A 15,384-nucleotide genomic window follows, 5' to 3' on the forward strand; every position below is an offset into this window, starting at 1 on the left:
ACATAAATGTTTTTATACTGCATAAACATAAACATGTAATTTGCTGTATAACACAAAGCGTAAGAAAGGTGCATGATTTCACAATCTAGGTTGTATGGTACACCAGCAGTATAATGGTATGGCGCAAATCGTCCAGCTACACGCGAAGATGTGATAACAAGTGATTGTGATGTTAGTGGAAAAACGTAAGTAATGTATTCCCATTTGTATATTTCATATGTACCCACTATCTTCATTATTTTTTGTGAACTAGACAGAATTTTGTATCATGTACAATTATTTCGAGCAGTTTTGAATCACACATAGCCATTACAATAAGCAAACAGAGGGAGTATTTCATTGACCGTTATTCGTTAGTTTCTACTGATGCTTTGAATTCATCAATATAATTTGCGAAGTCTAATTAGTGGTGTCGCCCATACCACGTACAAATGTCACTTTTTGTTTAAATAAATGTCACCCTTACCACGTTTGCCATGTCTACCCATACCATGTATAGTGCTTTTATTTGTTTGTCCGTATGTCAGCAAATATATAAAGACCAATTAATGTCTTTAAATTTTAGCTGAGTCATAATTGTGTTTCGTATCTTTGAAATATGTTTGCAAACAAAACTCTCCAAAAGATTGGTTCATAAAAGTAATTGGCAGATCATTTTTATTTCTTTTTTGTTGCTGTTTTTTTCGTGGCTGCCTTTTTCGTAGCTGTTTTTTTCGTGGCTGCCTTTTTTGTAGCTGTTTTTTTCGTGGCTGTTTTTTTCGTGGCTGTTTTTTTCGTGGCTGCCTTTTTTGTAGCTGTTTTTTTCGTGGCTGTTTTTTTCGTGGCTGTTTTTTTCGTGGCTGCCTTTTTTGTAGCTGTTTTTTTCGTTTCCACAACTTTAGTAGAAGTTGTAACAGTATATTTTGCTGTAACCGACCTAGTTACCCCAACAGACTTTACTGATGTACTTTGCACTGCCCGTTGTCTTTTTGTCGGTTTCGTGTTTTTTTGACCAGCTGTCTTCGGCTTTGATGTATTCGAACTTGTTTTACTTTTTGGCTTCTTTGTTGTTGTAGTTGCTTTACGACTAACTGGTTGTTCAATATTGTATATCACAATTTTTCCCATGATTGAATATCGTAGTTTAGTTGATTATATCCAGGTACGATAATATAAACACTGTAGCCTGCAGTATTGGTAATAATAAATAATAAAAAATCGCAACAGATAGCCAGAACCTCCTCACGACTTAAAAAGGCGTAGACATATTCAAGCAAATTGGAATCCTACGGTTGATACTAAGCGCCAATACCAGTACACTGAGTTGATTATCAGCTTTGTTCAAATAACCACACTTGTTTAAGATCGTACCTTCGTCATATGTCGATGCCACTTTGGCTAATGTTTGCTTTGTAAGTGAAATATTTCTTTTTTGGATTTGTTGTGAACTAAACTGAACCTCTATATAGCACGACAAAAATTTTAGGCATTTTTTTTAATTACAATTATCAATTACAATATACATAAACACATGCAAGCAATTGAATTACCGCATTTATTTTTTTGTAACTTCATATAGGTATATATGATAAAATACGCCGGCAAGTTTGAATCTTAAATGAAACGACGGTTAATATTAAGCGCCTTTATATACCAATACACAATGCTGCCCTCGGCTGGTAAACAACTCTGTTGAAATATAATACGTCATATTGTCGCAATCTACAATTGTTTGCTTTCAATGTTGTAATCCATAAAGCGGCGAGAATTGAGTGTGTGATCACATCCACACATTATTAAATTTTACGACTTTTAGTTTAATTTTATCTATATAAGTTTATCTGATAACATAAAACGTTGTATTGGTAATAAAAAGTAATAATACAAAAAAACAATAACAGGCCTTAAAAACTTCTACTATACGTTTCGTTGTATAGTATAGGGTAGGGAAAGATGGTAGTAAACAAAGGACATTCAAAGGATTATAAAACCGTATCCTCACGACTTCCATAGACCGTTGTTAATTGTTTAAAACACGATCACGATATTTAGATGTTAGGTGCTAAAGGTGTCCCATCTTTCCCCACCCTACTATAACTGAAATTTTGTATTCTTAAAAAAATCTCGTCACAAGTATAGACACCGCGTGTATAATAACCATCTCAACCTAACACTGCATATAGGTTTATAACATATACGTACTTGGTGGTCTGGTATTAAATCTATATTAAAATAAGTAATGATTAAGTATTATGTGTCATTCCATAGGCGTCGAGTACGAGTAGGCGCGGAGAACGGAAATCTATTATGATTCACTGAACCCACGTGTGACTCCGTGCTATTACACAGAAAACATTAGCAAATATGCACGAGGAAATGATCAAAGAGTAACACTAACGTCCAACTTAGCACAGTTGGTTAGGGCGCGTGCCTCGTTACTCCGATATGTGGTAATTTACATTGATGCAATACGACCACAATGGCAGGACGTACATTTAAAGGTGCAAATTCTCAAAGAAAAAAAAAACTCGTATTTATTTCAATTTTATAAGGGTACCAGGGTACGGCAGGTTTTACGCTTTACATTTAAATTATTACAAAACAACAATGATAATTTTATAACTTAAAATGCCCATTAACTAGAGCTCTGCTCTTTTGTTTTTACTTCGTATCTATTTTTAACGGTCTGTGGTCTTAGATAGCTCTATATGATCTTGGATACGGGTATATACTCTTTCTTAATCATGCTAGAACGCATTTGTAATAAAAGTAAAGCCTTTTACTTTATATAACCGAGTCAAGCAGAAATAAAAAGGGTTTTAGTTGCGGTCTCGATCAAAATTTATGAACTTGAAAGCGAAACTTTGCTTATGCTTCGTTTTTTGAGTAAAAACCTTATAAAAATAAATGAAATATAACATAATATACTACGCACATTTCGTGGTGTGAACGACATCGTCGTATTTCGCACTCTATATCAAAGCATATATACATATCACAAAAATGCGTAACGTATTTTCTTGATTTTCAAAGTATCACACAGCAACAATCTTGTCCGTTCCCATTTGGTATCAGAGAACTGTAGTGATCATATTCACCATCGTGATCACATTCACCATCGTGATCACATTCACCATCGTGATCATATTCACTATCGTGACCATATTCATCATAGTAATCATATTCATCAATTTCGCCAAAAGCTGTCGTTGTAGCCACTGTCGCAATTGGCATAATCACCAGCGCAGTCATAGCTGCCGTAAGTATTATATGCAGCACCATCTTCTTCGTCGTTTCTTTGGTGATAATGTGTAGCAGTTGATTTTAATATGTAGAAATACGTATGAACAGAAAGTACATCAATGCCGGCAGAGCTGAGGTGTGCATCAGTATTTTGTTAACCCGGTCGTACTTAAACCTAAATAGATTCAACAGAGAACTAAGGGCCGCTACTATTATAAAAGTGTTTGTTGGTCTACAAAAGACCAACAAACTCACAGCTATTATATGTGGCGTATATAATTAATGTGTCTTCGACTTACTTGTCGAATAGGACGACGTTTTGTGACGTCCTCTAATGTAGATCGAAATTCCAATATTATACAACTATCAACTACCCAAAATATACACTACGCAACCTGCACTAGTTGAAAATTAGGAACTTAAACGTTTTTCTCATACACACTATATGCTGTCTACCTTTGCAAAATAACTGCACTATCTTCCGTACCCCCAAACATATAGAAAACAATCATCCTTATTATTAACGCGTAGCTGTAGAACCAATGGAGTAGAAACTCAAAGAAAAGGTTTAAACCGTAAATAGCTATACAAAAGTTCCTGAACGCGAAACTACAGTTTCGTATTTTGTCTGGCTTTTGAACACGTCCACGAGGTTTTAAACAACGTAAGATTAAAAGATTTTTTTAACAGTAGGATTCTGCAACTTGCAGTTAATTATCTACCGAAATTAATCGACTGTGCTAGTTTCTTTGTTACATAAACTTTATATGCATAATTTTAAAACGGCATTTTTGTACTTATTTATCCCTAATTTAAGCCATATTGACCCATGCCTATTTTTCTCATGTTTGTATTTCTCTTTCTCACAAAACGAAAACTTTTTAATAAGATAAAATTAAAATGGACGAAATATTTTATTCTATTTTATTAAACTATGATACTGTATTCATGATTCTAACTCCCAAACTACAAATGTCGGCAGTTTTAAACTGATTCAACAAGCATTTAAAATGTGCATCTTACTGTTATGTTTTTTCGCCCTTGGAAAAAAAGGTTATATTCATTCAACACCTAATTTTAATATATATACTCAGCAATAGTAACCGCCTTTGCCGCGCACTTTGTTGGACCATGACAAAATACTGTCGATTTTTTCGTCCATTATTAAATGGGTATATACCCGTAAATCAAGATCTAAAAAAAGTTCCCATCTTACTCTGAGTTCCGTCTTTCCCGACCGTACTTTATTCCTTAAAATCAAAAAGTATAAATATAGTAGGGTGGGGGAAGATGGGACACTTTTAGGATATATTATCCAAATATTCTGAATAAACGATCAACAATGGTCTATGGGAGTCGTAAGGACACAGTTTTATAATTCTTTGATTTTTTTGTCTAAAACTAAATAAGACGAGTAAATAGAATGAAAAGGTGTCCCATCTTCCCTACCCTACTATATAAAACACTGCTATATATGTCACAATACATGCGGGTCTGATGTATAACCCGTACTGCTGAAAAAGCAGCGTGTTCAAAGTATCACACAACAACAGCAATCTTGTTCGTTTCTTTCTCTTGGTAACAAAGGAGAGTTCTCAGTGGTTCGTGGTAATGGGTGTAGTGGATACTTGTTTAGTAGATGCAGCAGAAACCCAATCTTGTCTACGCTGTTTTTTACAATCTGCTGCTGCATGCGCTGGATTGCATAGTTTGTTTGTTTAACTTCATACGAACATTCGTCATCTTCATCATCGTGATCATATTCATTCTCTCCCCCGTAGCGGTGGTAATGTTCCCTAGCGGTTGATTTTAACCTGTACAAATAACAAATGAACAGAAATTTTGTTAAACAGGTCTTAAACCTATATAGATTCGACTTACCTTCCGACGTTTATCGAATGGGACAGTGTGTTGTGACCTCCTCTAAGATAAATCGCAACTCCATTATTTTTGGATGTAAATTTATCTTCGTCGAATCGAAATTGTGGAAGAAGTCTTGCTGTGATCGTACGAATATGACCTCTCTCTTCTAGAACTCGGAAAATGTACAATCTACGGTTGTCAAGGGACCAGAACAAGTTGTCACGTTTTACTATTCGAATTTTCGGAAATGTATTAATATCGGACCTTCCCCTTAAAATGTCGTAGATACATTCGTTGACCGACCCACCACTTCTAAAGTAAGGACCAATAGATTCTTGCAGAAAACGAATTTCAGCCTGCGACAACTCAATATAATCCCTCCGTATTTCCATTTCTGAACAAGTCACTACTAAAAATTCTCTACACTACGCAATTAACTTGGATTAGGAAACAAGGAACTCCAATGGTTTTCCTTCGGCATTCCAGCCGTGTCTACCTTTGCGAAATATCTGCACAAACTTCAAACCCCCGTAAATGGAAAACAATCATTCGTGACCGTTCTTATTGAATTGGGAAAGAAAATCCGCAGTTCTGCTGCAGACAAAAGTGCGTATCGTGCAAAGGACTTAAATGTTTTGTCAATTAGATGCGCTAATGACCAAATTGATAACTTTTGTTTGGGAGAATTATATATATGTTAAAACCGAATACTACCCATGTACGTTGAGTTCCAATGAAAAGTTTAAACCGCAAATAGCTACTCGAAAAATCCCAAACGCGAAAGTACAGTTTCGTGTTTGCTCTGGCTAGTGATGAAAGCAACGCACAAAACGCGTATACGTGGTTGTAAACAACGTAATTCGTACTACACGCACAATTTATAAGGATCTATATATGACCATAGACAAGGTACCTGTACTGTATTCCAATTTATCTCATTTAGTAATTTTACTTGATGCTAAATTTGATAATATGTAGTTCAATACTCAGGCATAGTAAATAATTACTTTTAATTGCATATTCTGTTATAGTATAACTAAGATCATATATGAATGAATGAATGAATGAATGTAACTTACTTTATCCTCGCGTCGACGGAAAAAGACAGTCGTTATAACACGGGTTTAACACCTCGTGCCAGCTTACGAGTTACCATGTGTGTTACTTTGTGGGTGATTATTTTTTTGGGATTTTTTATTTTTTTATGTATGGCTGATAATTTGGACAACCCATTAGTGACCCATGGGTTGGAGCAATTGCTGTTAAGTGTCTTGCCCAAGGACACATATATTATGTATAAAAAAGGAAAATCGTTAAAACTATAGAATAGTTCGCATATTGCTTAAAATAAAAATTATAAATATAAGGAAGTGCTGCTAATTCCCGTAACATTGGCTTTATATGTAACAAATAAGTAGGCTTATATATACCGCTGAAAAAACTGTTTGTTTAAAGTATCACACAACAACAACATTCTTGTTCGTCTTTTTCTCTTGGTAACAGAGGAGAGTTCTCAGTGGTTCGTGGTGCATACGTTGCTACATGTTTGTTAATATTACGGGTCGGGTTCCTGGTAATGGGTGTATTGGATACTTGTTTAGTAGATGCAGTAGAAACCCAATCAGATGTGTATGATTTTCTTGTCATCGCATCGTGAGATTCATTGATGGCAGAATTTATCTGATCTGAACCTGTATATACACTGGGTCGTCTGGGTGCATCTGGTATTTTTAAAATAGAGGGTGTTTGTTTCGGTAAAACATTTTGCGAATGGAATTTAATCGGTTGAACGAAACCCTGTACATTTCCATTATCATAAACATCCACCGTTTGTTTTATACTTGTTGAACCGCTTGTACTACATGCTGGATTGTTTGACCATTGACGCCTTAGCTGTTTTTTATACAAATTTAGCGAATCTTGACTTCCAACAGCACGAGAATAAGCTCGATATGCTTCTCTTGTTGAATCTTTACCATTATCAACTTCGTCCTCACTGTCGCTCTCTTCCTCACTGTCATCGTCGTCGGTAGAATTGTCAGATTCGTAATAGTTACGATAACTGCCATATACATCCTCGTAGGAATAGTCATGTTCACGGTCTTGATACTCTTTTTCCTGGTAATCATATTCATCGTCGTGATCATAGTCACGGTCGTGATAATCTATACCAGTGCGATCATGTTGATCATCGTAATCGCATTCAAGATTGTGATCATATTCATCCTTTCCTCCGTAGCTGCTGTAGTGGTAATGTGCTGTAGCAGTTGATTTTAACCTGTACGAATACCATATATGAACAGAAAAAATTACAACAATGACGGTAGAGCTAGTTGGTTTGCACTATTTCATTTAACGGGTCTTACTTAAACCTATATAGCGTCTTATCTTCCCTCACTCTATATACTATAAAAGGGTTTGTCCACAAAAGAGCAACAGCTAACAGCTATGTGGCGTATAATAAGTGCTGTGGTGTCTTCGACTTACCTTCCGACGTTTTTCGAATGGGACAACGTTTTGTGACCTCCTCTAAGATAAATCGAAACTCCTTTATTTTTGGATGTAAATTTTTCTTCGTCGAATCGAAATTCTGGAAGAAGGCTTGCGGTAATCGTACGAGTATGACCTCTCTCTTCTAGAACTCGGAAAATGTACAATCTACGGTTGTCAAGGGACCACAACAAGTTGTCACGTTTTACTATTCGAATTTTCGGAAATGTATTAATATCGGACCTTCCCCTTAAAATATCGTAGATACATTCGTTGACCGACCCACCACTTCTAAAGTAAGGACCAATAGAATCTTGCAGAAAACGAATTTCAGCCGGCGACAACTCAATATAACTGTGATCACTTCGTCTTGTCATTTTACACTAACCTATACCAGGAAGTTAACTCATTAGCTTCAAACAAATAACAACGCTCTTTCAGTCGCATTACTGAGTCGCGTCACCACGGTTATATTATTCTGTATATAAATATATACTGCCCTCGTCGCCCACCTTCAGCGAAGTGGCAGGATCCAAAAGACAAGCCGTTTTGGTTCGCAGACTATAACGGGGAAGTGTGCTTTTGTAAGACAACTAAAACGCGAGAGTTGGGTATCGACGGTGACTCACGTGCACCGTGTTGAGCAAACCTACTCAACAAATGTTTGATAATACGCCTTAGTGCGACCGCATTTTAAACAATTTTTTTGGCATTTTCATGTTTATTACCATATGACGGATATGGTACGTTTGTGTTATTAGTAAAATTAATAGAATAATTTATAATCTTTTCGTAGGAAAAATGCAAAACTGTCGATAACACATTAAATAGCAAATTACTGCGCATGCATGTTGACACCGTTTATTGCATTGAAAGTATTAATAATCTGTATGGTCGTTTAAGTCAAACCTGTTTAATTAAACTCGCGAGTTACTTTTTTTTTTTTTTTTTTTTTTTTTATTATAATAAAAAGGCGCAACAGCACAGTTGGTTGAAAATACACAGCAGCAAATAGAAAATACGATGTATATAATTGACTTTTAAAAGTTACTCCATTTTAAGTTATGCACATCTTTCTTATTTTTGCTTTTTGCTATTATCCATTCTTCGTTTTTCATTCTGTTTACATCACTTAAGAACATGTGCAATTTCGGTTCATTCTTTGCTACTTTAGGGCGGTATACACAAAAGCGAGCACATAGTAATAAGCAAGAAACTATCGGGTTATCACTCACACCAAAAAGAAAATGCTCATCTTGAAATACAAATGGGGTGCGTAAAGTGGCACATATCCAGTCGGAAACTTCTTTCCAGAATAAAATTATTTTAGGGCATGTGCAGAAAATATGATGCACTGTTTCCAGTGCACTCTCACAAAAAACGCATTGGCCTGAGTCAACAATTCCGAATTTGAATAGTTTATCATTTGTTATTATCGCCAGGTTGTTTACTTTTATTTGGAATGAGCGGAATTTTGTTTTTAAGGTACAGAAGTAATTGGTTTTGTATATTTTTTTCCAATCAGGGTCGATACCTAGTAACGTGGCCCACGTTTGGCCCTGTTTATTTGTCTGCTCGCAGGATATATTCACTAATGTCTTATATAGATGTTTGGTGTTATGGCAGTCCATCACCGTTTTTAGCAGTTTTTCGGGGTATTCTCTATATTCTGTTTGATTTGCTGGAGGCGATTCCTCCCTGTCCCATTCGTCCGGGATAGCTTTTATAAGCCGGTTGTAGCTCCAAAAATCTGTCTCCTTATATGGGACCTTCCATTTTTTTATTATTTCGTTGTATCCCATGTATTCGCCTTTTTCGTTAATAAGGTCATGATAGGAGGAGATGCCATGAGTTAAAAACTGTTCGATTAAAAAGCTTTGTTGTTTCGTTTTAATTTTTGGGTTTAACCACAATAGCCGTGGGTCCGTACGGTAGTCCGAAATTATCCCTTTCTTAAACAATCGCCGCAGTAGAATTACTGATTTGTGTGAGGCGCGCAGTGGGAATATGCGCCGAAAGTCGGCACAGCCATCTCTCATTGGTGATAACATAGCGACGGTCATGATGTTTTGGTCGACAAACTCTTTTTCTATTAATTTCCAGGGAGCGTGGTAATTTGGGTCTAGTACGTTTCTTATCCATCGTAGGTTCAGTGTTAAAAGATATGTTTCGATGTCGATCATACCAGCCCCGCCTCTTTCTATGTCTGTGCACATTTTTGTACGATTTATCTTTTCCCACTTAGATTTCCAGACGAAACGAAATAGTTTCTGTTTTAATTTGTTAATAAACGTCTGCGGTGGTATTTCGGGTAAGACTGTAAGTTTGTAGGTGAGGATGGGAATGATGAGGGATTTAATGACCGTTATTTTCCCGAGAAGCGTCAGTGCACGACTAGACCAAATGTTTAAACGAATGTCGACTTTTTTTATGATAGTGGCGGAGTTAAGCGTGAAGATTCTTTTACTTTGCATTTCCAGTGGAATGACAACCCCGAGATATGTTATTTGATCATTAGGCCATGCGAGACCTTCATTGCCCATTGGGCGCATTGTACAATTCCGTTTCGTTCCTACGTAGAATGCGTTTGATTTATTCAGATTAGTCACAGAGCCAGAGGCATGACCAAAACGTCGCAGTATTTGGAAAATTAGATTAAAATCCTGTAGATTGCCCCTCGTGTATATTACCGTATCGTCGGCCAGTAGAGAGAGCTTTGTTTCATGACTATTAATATTTATACCTTGAAAGGGTGATGCTCGTAGCTCGATCGCCAGCATTTCTATAGCCATAACGAACAGAGTAGGAGACAGAGGGTCGCCTTGCCGGACACCCCTGCGTATATCAAAATACTTCGACACATACCCGTTGTTTGTGACAGCACATTTTGGCGCATCGTACACTGTCCGAATCCACTTTATAATTCTACTACCGAATCCAAATGCTTTTAACGTTTCGATTATATATTCCCAGCTTATTGTATCAAAGGCCTTATACATGTCTACTGAAATAATAGCTCCCGGTATCTGTTTTAGGTCGCAGTACTCAATCATATTAAACATGAGCCGAATATTATCTCCGATATATCGTCCATTTATGAAACCGTTCTGGTCCTTGTGGATCAGATCGTCTAAGAAGCATTTCATGCGGTTGTTTATTACTTTTGAGATAATTTTATAATCTGAATTTAGAAGGGTTATCGGTCTGTAGTTTGTCGCATAGTGTGGGTCCTTGTCTTTTTTCTGTACAAGTGTAATGACACCTTGTGTTTGGGTTGTGGATAAAATACCTGTTTTTTCCGAGAATTGAACGGCTTGCATGAATACGGGTTTCAATGTCGGCCAGAACGCTTTGTAAAATTCGATAGGAAGGCCGTCGTTGCCTGGTGATTTATTGTTCCGCATTGAATTAATTGCGAATAAGCACTCTTTTTCTGTAACTTCGGTTTCAAGCACCATACTTTGCTCTGGGGTCAAGCGAGGCGGGGAAAGGCTTGCGAGATGAGCAGCGATTTGTTTAGTATTCCAATTTGTGCGATTTGGCTCATATAGTTCCTGGTAAAAGTTTGCTAGTTCCGCTATTATTGCCGATTGGTTTGTTATTTCCCGGTTATCGCTTTTAAGTCTAAAGATAGTATTTTTCTCTCTGCGTATTCTTTCCAGGTTTAGGAAGTATTTTGTGCTTCTTTCTCCCTTCTCGGTCCAAAGCGCCCTACTCCTCACGATTGCGCCCATGGTCCGCTTTTCTACTAAGGTATTAAGCATGTTCTTTTGAGCTTCCCTTTGTTGTAAAAGTTCCGTCGACGGGTTGATTATACTCGTTATTTCGGATTCCGTTTTTTTAATTTTATTTTCAATCTCTTTTTGTTCAGCTTTAAGAGCTCGTGTCTTTTCCGCGCAAAATTTGATTGTTACTCCTCTCAGATGGCATTTTAACGCATCCCACCTCAGCGTCGGCTTAAACTGTTGCGGGGGGTTAAATGTACAAAATTCTTTAATTTCTGCCTTAATCATTTTTATGTAGCGAACATCAGATAACACAGTCGAGTTCAGTTTCCAAGTACCCCTACCTCGTGGGTTAGGATCAAGCATAACCTCAAATGTAGCGACGCAATGATCTGACTTTACGCCGGGAACTATGGACGCAGCACGCAGTTTTGATAGGACGAGTTTGGAGACTAAAAAGTAATCAATTCTACTAGCGGCGTATGGGTTGTTTTGGATGCGCGTGAAAACCTTTAGACCAGGATTATTAAATCTGAGTGGGTCTGAAAGGTTATGAGCAGTCATATTGGTTGTTAAAACGCGGTGGGAGTTTTTGTTTCGAAGGGTTGGGATGTTTCTGTCTAGCGCAGGATTTATCGTTACATTGAAATCTCCTCCTATTATAGTAGCTCCGGTATATTGGGTAATAAGCAGCTTTTGAAATAGGTCCTCGAAAAACTGAGGTTCATCCCTATTGGGGCCGTATATGTTTGTGATGGTTAATATCGTGCCGTTAATCTTTATCGTTGCCATTAACCACCGTCCGATAGGATCCGCAGCGTGGGTAAGCACTTCATATGACAGTCTTTTGTTAAAGAGTATTGCTACCCCCCTACTGTTATTGGTACCGTTGGCCCACAGAATTTCCCCTTGCCATTCCATTTCCCAAAGTTTTTGTTTCTCTCTCGAGCAATGCGTTTCTTGTAAAAAAGTTATACAGTATCGTTTGTTTTGTAAATAGCGAAAAATAGTTTTACGTTTTTTATCATTTCTTAGACCAGCTACATTAAAGGTTGCAAAATTTACAGTTCGTTGCTGCAGTTCCAGCAGAAGTAGCTTTCGGTTTGTTCTGTGGTGAGTCCTTCCATATTGCACTTTGGGCAGTTTACCGGTAGTTTTTTTTCACTGACGCTAGCCGACTTGACTCTAGTGTTTCTTTGGTCATCAGGGCTGGGATAAGCTCTTTTGATTCGAGCAGCGGTTGTTTCGCTCTCCATAGCAGTTGACGCCTCCTGCGAGTCACGCGCTACCTGCGGCAGCGTGCTGGCGTTCTTATCTCTGACGTCAGGTAGCCTCGCACTGGCTGTCGGAGTATTCAGCTTCAGGCCGGACTCTTGCTCGAGCGTGGCAGTTTCGAGGCGAGGGAAGTCGCTTTTTCTCTGTTTGCAGTCTGCTTGTTTGTGACCTGGTTTTGAGCAATATTTGCATGTAATCTTTTGGCCAAAGTATGAGACATAAAACTCAAGATTGTTAACTACGATATAACTGGGAATCGGGTTTTTTTCCACATCTTCTCTTTTCATTGTTATGTATCTGACTCCGGTCTTGAACCCATCTTTATCTATTTTGTGAGTGCTTTTAATTGGTTTGCCATATTCCTTTTCAATGTGTTCCAGCAGCGTTTTCTCAGGAAAGGGTATTGGAACCCATCCTATTACTACATTTACAATGTCGGATTCGTACAGTCGAAGGCCGTAAATTTCGTTTACTGTCGTTAACTTTTCGAACAGATCCAGAACATTCTGCCTGGTAACACAGGTGACATCCACTTTGTTACCTTTCATTGCTGCAATGCCAGCTATTCTGTTTTTTGTAAAACCTGCTTCTTTTAACAGAAATATTATCTCGCTTCTTGACATTAGCTTGTTCGTTCTAAACATAAGGCATGTTGGTCTTTTAAACACTATTCCTGGTGTATTAGCTGCCACCATCTGAGCGAAGCTGGCCCTTTCAGGTGCTGCCCTTGCGGACAACCGTCCGCTAGCCATACTAAACGTGAATCACCGACCAAACTCGCGAGTTACGTTCTCCCCAACATTTTGGAAGTTAACATGGCGCCCTCCGTTATAGAGGGCGCCATGGAGGTTAATAATAATGTATTTTCAAATATTTTTTTAAAGATGAATGTATGAATAAATGAAACTTACTTTATTCTCGCTTGGCCAAAAAATAACAGTTGTTAAACAAGGATGTTGTGTTTCATACACCTCGTGCCAGGGTAAGCGTTACCAAGAATGTTACTTAGTGCTGGGTGATTATTTTTTAGGGGAATTTTTTATTTTTGTATGCGTGGCTGACAATTTGGACAACCATAAGAGACCACAAGGTTGATGCAATTGCCGTTAAGTATCTTGCTCAAGGTTACACGGCTCACCACGGAGGCAATATAGACTTATACACTTTAAAATCGTCATGAAAAACCAATATCCGTGTCCTTTTTCATAAAGGTCACAACATACCAACATAGAAAAAATACAGCAATATGCCAACACAGATATAAAATATTACACAACAACAACAACTATTCCTTTTTCTTTCTATTCGTAAGCTAGCAGATACTTTAGAGGTTTGTGCTGTTGCTGCATATTCGTTTAGTATCGTATCGGAGTCATCGCTGCCGGTATCATAATCGTAGACATTACCGGGAAACACGGAATTCACATTTTCATTCCAAAGTTGCTTTTAAGTATTCAGCGTGAGTAATTCTGCTGAGTTTTGCCTCCGGTTGCTCCTCCACTTCTTGGTTGGTATGGTTTATTTGACCTGATGCTGTGTTTGCAATGTACTTATTTGATTCCCGATCTAAAACGTAATTGGTGTACTGGCTGATAGTTATGGTTGTATTGGATTTGTGGATTTTGCCAAGTTGGTCGAACACATCTCTGTACATCTTTACTGTCATCTCCAATTAGATTTATCCTTCTCGAATCGACTGCAGCGAGTCTGTTGTTATTTGTCCTTGTACGCGCTTCCAATTCTTGTTTTTTAATACACGGTCCTGCGTCATCCTTAAATGAAAGCGTGATATATTTAATTTTTTTACCTATTTCATGGAAATTCAATTTTGGCCCTTGATTTTCCAAAAATCCGAGGTCGACATAGCGATAATCAGAAACAGTTCTAATTCCCTCCTCGCCTTCGTTATAGTAACCGTCTTTACCACCAGCTTCGCTATCTTCTTCATCGTCAGTGTAATAGCTATCATCATCATCGTAGCTGTAGTCACTATCGTATTCTTCATCGTCGTAGCCACAATTGTCATGGTAGCCACGGTCTGTACGTTGGTCATGGTAGCCACGGTCTGTACGTTCGTCATGGTAGCCGTGGTCTGTACGTTGGTCATGGTAGCCACGGTCTGTTCGTTGGTCATGGTAGCCACGGTCTGTACGTTGGTCATGGTAGCCACGATCTGTACGTTCGTCATGGTAGCCACGGTCTATACGTTGGTCATGGTAGCTACGGTCAATACGTTCGTCATGGTAGCCACGGTCTGTACGTTGGTCATGGTAGCCACGGTCTGTACGTTCGTCATGGTAGCCACGGTCTGTACGTTGGTCATGGTAGCCACGGTCTATACGTTCGTCATGGTAGCCACGGTCTGTACGTTCGTCATGGTAGCCACGGTCTGTACGTTGGTCATGGTTGCCACGGTCTATACGTTCGTCATGGTACCAACGGTCTGTACGTTGGTCATGGTAGCCACGGTCTTTACGTTCGTCAAGGTAGCCACGGTCTGTACGTTGGTCATGATAGCCACGGTCTGTACGTTCGTCATGGTAGCCGTGGTCTATACGTTCGTCATGGTAGCCACGGTCTGTACGTTCGTCATGGTAGCCACGGTCTGTACGTTCGTCATGGTTGCCACGTTCGTCATGGTAGCCATGGTTTGTACGTTGGTCATGATAGCTACAATTCTCATAAGAAAACTGTCGCTTGTCGCAGTAAAGTATAGGTACTGCTCTTAACCTAAAAGTGTATTATAATCAAAATAAATTTAAGTAATAATAAGAGTCGCAGCAATGTTTGTTTATATGTAAGAAGGTTT

The 15,384-nt window shown here is 38.2% G+C and overlaps 5 protein-coding genes across 5 annotated transcripts in view; 1 reads left to right on the plus strand and 4 right to left on the minus strand.

The window, feature by feature from the left end:
- The window catches only part of LOC149740174 (peroxisomal acyl-coenzyme A oxidase 1-like), a 24,773-nt gene continuing 9,389 nt past the window's right edge, over nt 1-15,384 (plus strand). Inside the window, exon 1 of the mRNA XM_089871576.1 lies at nt 1-185. Within this exon, the coding sequence (XP_089727702.1) occupies nt 170-185 (16 nt within the window). The 5' untranslated portion in view covers nt 1-169. The remainder of the gene's footprint in view (nt 186-15,384) is intronic.
- On the minus strand, nt 3,610-5,600 carry LOC149740175 (uncharacterized). The gene is made up of 2 exons (XM_089871611.1): nt 5,104-5,600; nt 3,610-5,036 (listed from the first exon to the last, which is right to left on the minus strand). The coding sequence occupies exons 1-2, from the start codon at nt 5,475-5,477 to the stop codon at nt 4,754-4,756; spliced, it is 657 nt and encodes a 218-aa protein (XP_089727737.1). The 5' UTR covers nt 5,478-5,600; the 3' UTR covers nt 3,610-4,753.
- Nucleotides 6,081-8,210, minus strand: LOC149740176 (uncharacterized). The gene is made up of 2 exons (XM_089871599.1): nt 7,573-8,210; nt 6,081-7,363 (listed from the first exon to the last, which is right to left on the minus strand). The coding sequence occupies exons 1-2, from the start codon at nt 7,950-7,952 to the stop codon at nt 6,535-6,537; spliced, it is 1,209 nt and encodes a 402-aa protein (XP_089727725.1). The 5' UTR covers nt 7,953-8,210; the 3' UTR covers nt 6,081-6,534.
- On the minus strand, nt 12,359-13,359 carry LOC149740177 (uncharacterized). Its single transcript, XM_089871601.1, has one exon. It carries the CDS (start codon nt 13,325-13,327, stop codon nt 12,362-12,364), a length of 966 nt encoding a protein of 321 aa, XP_089727727.1. The 5' UTR covers nt 13,328-13,359; the 3' UTR covers nt 12,359-12,361.
- LOC149740178 (uncharacterized) overlaps nt 13,462-15,384 on the minus strand; it is a 2,565-nt gene continuing 642 nt past the window's right edge. Inside the window, exon 2 of the mRNA XM_089871586.1 lies at nt 13,462-15,305. Coding sequence (XP_089727712.1) covers nt 14,126-15,305 — 1,180 coding nt within the window. The 3' untranslated portion in view covers nt 13,462-14,125. The remainder of the gene's footprint in view (nt 15,306-15,384) is intronic.

This window comes from Ciona robusta, chromosome 2 (assembly GCF_009617815.1).
Source record: "Ciona robusta chromosome 2, ASM961781v2".
Taxonomy (NCBI): Eukaryota; Metazoa; Chordata; class Ascidiacea; order Phlebobranchia; family Cionidae; genus Ciona; species Ciona robusta.